Genomic DNA, 4081 nt, shown 5'->3' with positions numbered 1-4081 from the left:
GGGGGGGGGCGGGGGGCAGGCAGCATCTCACAGCCTGACCAGGGTGCAGGTCAGCAGGTCTCGCAGCCTGTTCAGGGTGGAAAATATGGGAGGGTGGGGTGGGTCTGCGGCTGTCACCTACTATTCCTTGGACCTGACTCACTTGCCCCTTACTTACTTATGATACATTCTTACTTTAAGATACACCGGAAGCTAACATCCTATTGAACTTTATAAGAGAAAATACTGAAACAAGTGCTCTGGAAAACGAAATTGACACTTACTGGAAAGACTCCGTAAACTGTGAGTGACCCTTGAAATATGATTTGAACATTTAAGAGGTCAAAATTTGGGCCTCTGAACTTTTATTTGACATAGTAAAACTACCCTGTTCTAATTTCTGTAAAGGTTAGATTTCCAGTTCTAAAAAGTAAAGTTTTGGGGTTTTTTATAATCTTTTCACCAATCTGATAAAAGCTAGTGACCCTATCCATGTAAAGACAAGTGCACCCACGCACAGAATTTTACAGGAAATGTCCTGCATTCACAGACACGAGTCCACGTAGTCCCCATTGAGGCTAGACTTTCAGAGAGTCTGTTTATCACCATCTGTGGCTCATAGGGACCCGAGGGAAAAGGAGAGAAACTACTTGGAGTCTTAACTCATTCCCTAGAGACATTCTCCCTACCGTCTTCTGGGAGGCGCAACACTTCATCACCAGAGCGGACACACAACTCGCCTCCAGAGAAAACTGATTGAATTCACTGGGAACTTAGTACTCTGCAATTCTTCCAGAGTTGTGGAGAAGCAGGAACTTTGCCACTGCTCCCTGCAGGACAGCCAAGCCGTCTCCTGTCCACTGCAGTTGCTGAAGGCACAAGTCAGCAGGGGTCAAAATTGAGCTCTGATCATTTGACCTGAAAGAAGGGACTATACTCTAGCTAGCTAGTACACAGGTGTTTCTTTTGGTAAACGCAATAGGAAAGTCAGCACAACATAACCAAGGCAAAGAAGACACTGAGAAGTAGGCCGGCATAAAGGACAACCAGAGTATATGCTATAACATGTGTGATTCTATACTAACAGTACTAGCCAACAGTAATGTGTGAGTAGGTACTTAGGTCAATATGTATGTTATACAGGTGACAGAAATCCTAAAGGAGTACACCTGCATAGGTGTGGTGGGTGGATATTTCTACTTGCAAATTTATAAGTGCTGCATGTAAACTCATACATGTAATAGAGCACATGGGGGGGTACAATTATAGAAACTACTTAGACATCAGGACTGAAGGCTAAGGACTCTATAGTCTTGAGTGACATTAAAGTCCATTGGAACCCTGCCCCCCTCCCCCGCATCCTCCACACACACGCCCCAATTCATAAAGTCAATGGTCAAAACTAGTCTCTCCTGTTCATGAAGGTAATGTCCTACATCCTAGTCTGGTGACTAGTGTCTGAGGTTTAAAAGCTCGTAAATGGCCAACTTAAGACGCAGCTGTTGGGTTCTTCCTGCCTGGTGCAAGAAGAATGAAGGGAACAGAAATTTAAAGGAAGCAATTCTTCCAAAGCACTAATAGCCCACATAAACCACAGCTTCCTCTAACCTGAGACTATGAGAACTAGATGGTGCCCAGCTACTAGTACCCACTGCACTGACCAGGATCTAAATAGAAGGACCAATTAGGATGGCTAAAAAAACGTATAACCAAATTAAAATTTAAAAAAATGAAAAGACCAGACTCACTGGTCTGAAAGAAACTGGAAGAACCTCAAGACAGTCATCTTACTCCAAACTGAAAACACTTCTGCAGGTCACTTTTTATCCAGTTAATAAATGGACCTATAAAATAATAACACCGAGGAAGAATGTGAATATAAGAACAGTTAGACATATAAGACCAAAATAGCAACATTTGTCCAAAACAGAGATGTGAAGACAGAAATGGACAGGGAAGCCAGACAAATGGAAACGGGGAACCCAGTGAGGAAAAGGGGAGCGTGCTGACTTTTTGTAAGGATTGTAGCCAATATCAGGGAACAATATGTGTATAAATTACTCATTGGAAAACTAATTTGCTATGTAAACTTCTACCTAAAACACAATAGAAGTCCAAAAAAAAATTGTGTTATCTGAGTTAAAATACTTACTGTAACTTGGAAGCATTTAAAACTGTCAGGTCCTGGGATCTTAGAAGTTCTTAAACAATTATCTAAGATGCAGCTAATGGTCTCTCCCTGTCCAGAGGGAAAAAATCAAAGATGCATGGAAACAATTAGTCCAGTAGGCTAATGGACCACAAGAACATCTCATTGGGGATCTTCATCTTTTTCACTGACTCTCCACTTTATAAATCTTGATGTCTTTCTCCAAGGATTGATCCCTCTTTGAAGTATGAGAGATGAAGTTTGGCCATCCTGGTCTCTAAGGAGCATTCTGGCTGTATTTCTTCCAACACAGATCTTTTTTTTTTTTTGTTCTGGTAGTCCAAGGTGCTTATAATATTATTCTCTAACACCATTGTTGTCCAATTTTCACATGCATATGAAGCTATTGAAAATACCATGGCTTGATCAGGGGCACTTTAGTCCTCAAGCCTGATAATGTTTGTTCTGGAACACTTTAGAGAGAGCTTGTGTAGCAGATTTTTCTAATGTGATACATTGTTTGATTTCTTGACTGCTGCTTCCATGAGCATTGATTGTGGATCCAAGCAAAATAAAGTTTTTAACAGCGTTATTTTTTTCCATTTATCTTGATGTTTATTGGTCCAGGGTGAGGATTTTTGTTTTCTTTACATTGAGGTGTAACCCATACCTATGGCTATATTCTTTGATCTTCATCAGTGAGTATTTTAAAGTGCACTTTGCTTTCAGCAAGCAAGGTTGTATCATCTGTGTATCACAGGTTGTTAATAAATCTTCCTCCAATCCTGATGTTCTTCTTCATGTTACTCAGTTTCTTAGATTATTTGTTCAGCATACAGATTGAATAAATATGGTGAAAGGATATAACCCTGGCCCACACCTTTCCTGATTTTAAACCATTCAGAATGTATCCCCTTTTACTTTTCTAACAACTGCCTCTTGGTCTATGTACAAGTTTCTCACGAGCACAATCTAGTATTCTTAAATAACCATTCATCATAGTACCCATAGTTTGTCATCATCTACAGTCAAAAGCCTTTGCATAGTCAGTAAAACGCAAATAAGCATCGTTCTGGTAGTCTCTGCTTTCAGTCCAAATCCATCTGACATCAGCAATGATATCCCTCATTCCACATCCGAATCCGAATGTGGCTTTAATCTTTGGCTGTTCTCTGTCTATGTACTGTTGCAATCATTTTTTTAAATTATCTTCTGCAGAATTTTAATTGCATGTGATATAAATTATATTGTTCAATGATTTTCACATGCTGTTGGGTCACCTTTCTTTGAAATGAACACAAATATGGATCTCTTCCAGTTGTTTAGCCAGGTTTGTGTTCCAGATTTCTTAGTATAGTTGTGTGAGCATCTCTAGTGCTGCATCAGTTTGTTGAAAGATTGAAGTTTGTACTCTATCAGTTCCAAGACGCTTGTTTTTCGTCAATGTCGTTAGTGCAGCTTGGACTTCTTCCTTCCTTCTTCAGTTCTCGCTACCACTTGAAATGGTTGAACATCAATCATTTCTTATTGGTACAAGGGACTTTGTTTATTCCTTCCATCTTTTTTTTTAAGGTTTTTATTGTGGATTGAATGAAAGTTTTCAGGGCAAATCATCAGTTTTACGTTCAACAAATCATACACTTCGTTTCATTACAATGATTATAATCCCCTCCATGTACCATACATTAACAGTGTTTCTCTCTATTCACTTTAGCTTTTTTTTTTTTAAACAAACAAAAAAACACTCAGGCATATATAATAATTTACACCTGTAAAGGGCACATTCTGCAAGTCAGCCTCCTAGCCACTAGCTCTTAGTCCCTCTCTTCCCAAGAATCTAGTGTCCTCAGCCACTACCCCTCTCTATGACCGCATCAATGCTTCCGTCTCTGGTGTCGCTGCTTCTCTGGATAAGGTCCCACATTCTGCTTGTGCTCTTCTCCCTTGATGGTC

General features: G+C 40.0%; 1 protein-coding gene across 2 annotated transcripts in view; it reads left to right on the top strand.

Moving 5' to 3' along the window:
* MEIOB (meiosis specific with OB domains) overlaps positions 1-4081 on the top strand; it is a 40292-nt gene that overhangs the window by 24091 nt on the left and 12120 nt on the right. For both annotated transcript variants that reach the window (XM_006873863.1, XM_006873862.1), the window contains exon 9: positions 181-282. In XM_006873863.1, the coding sequence (XP_006873925.1) occupies positions 181-282 (102 nt within the window). The remainder of the gene's footprint in view (positions 1-180; positions 283-4081) is intronic.

This window comes from Chrysochloris asiatica, unplaced genomic scaffold, assembly GCF_000296735.1.
Source record: "Chrysochloris asiatica unplaced genomic scaffold, ChrAsi1.0 scaffold00257, whole genome shotgun sequence".
Classification (NCBI taxonomy): Eukaryota; Metazoa; Chordata; class Mammalia; order Afrosoricida; family Chrysochloridae; genus Chrysochloris; species Chrysochloris asiatica.
The sequence above is the reverse complement of the archived record's forward strand: the minus strand, read 5'-3'. Positions and strand labels throughout refer to the sequence as shown.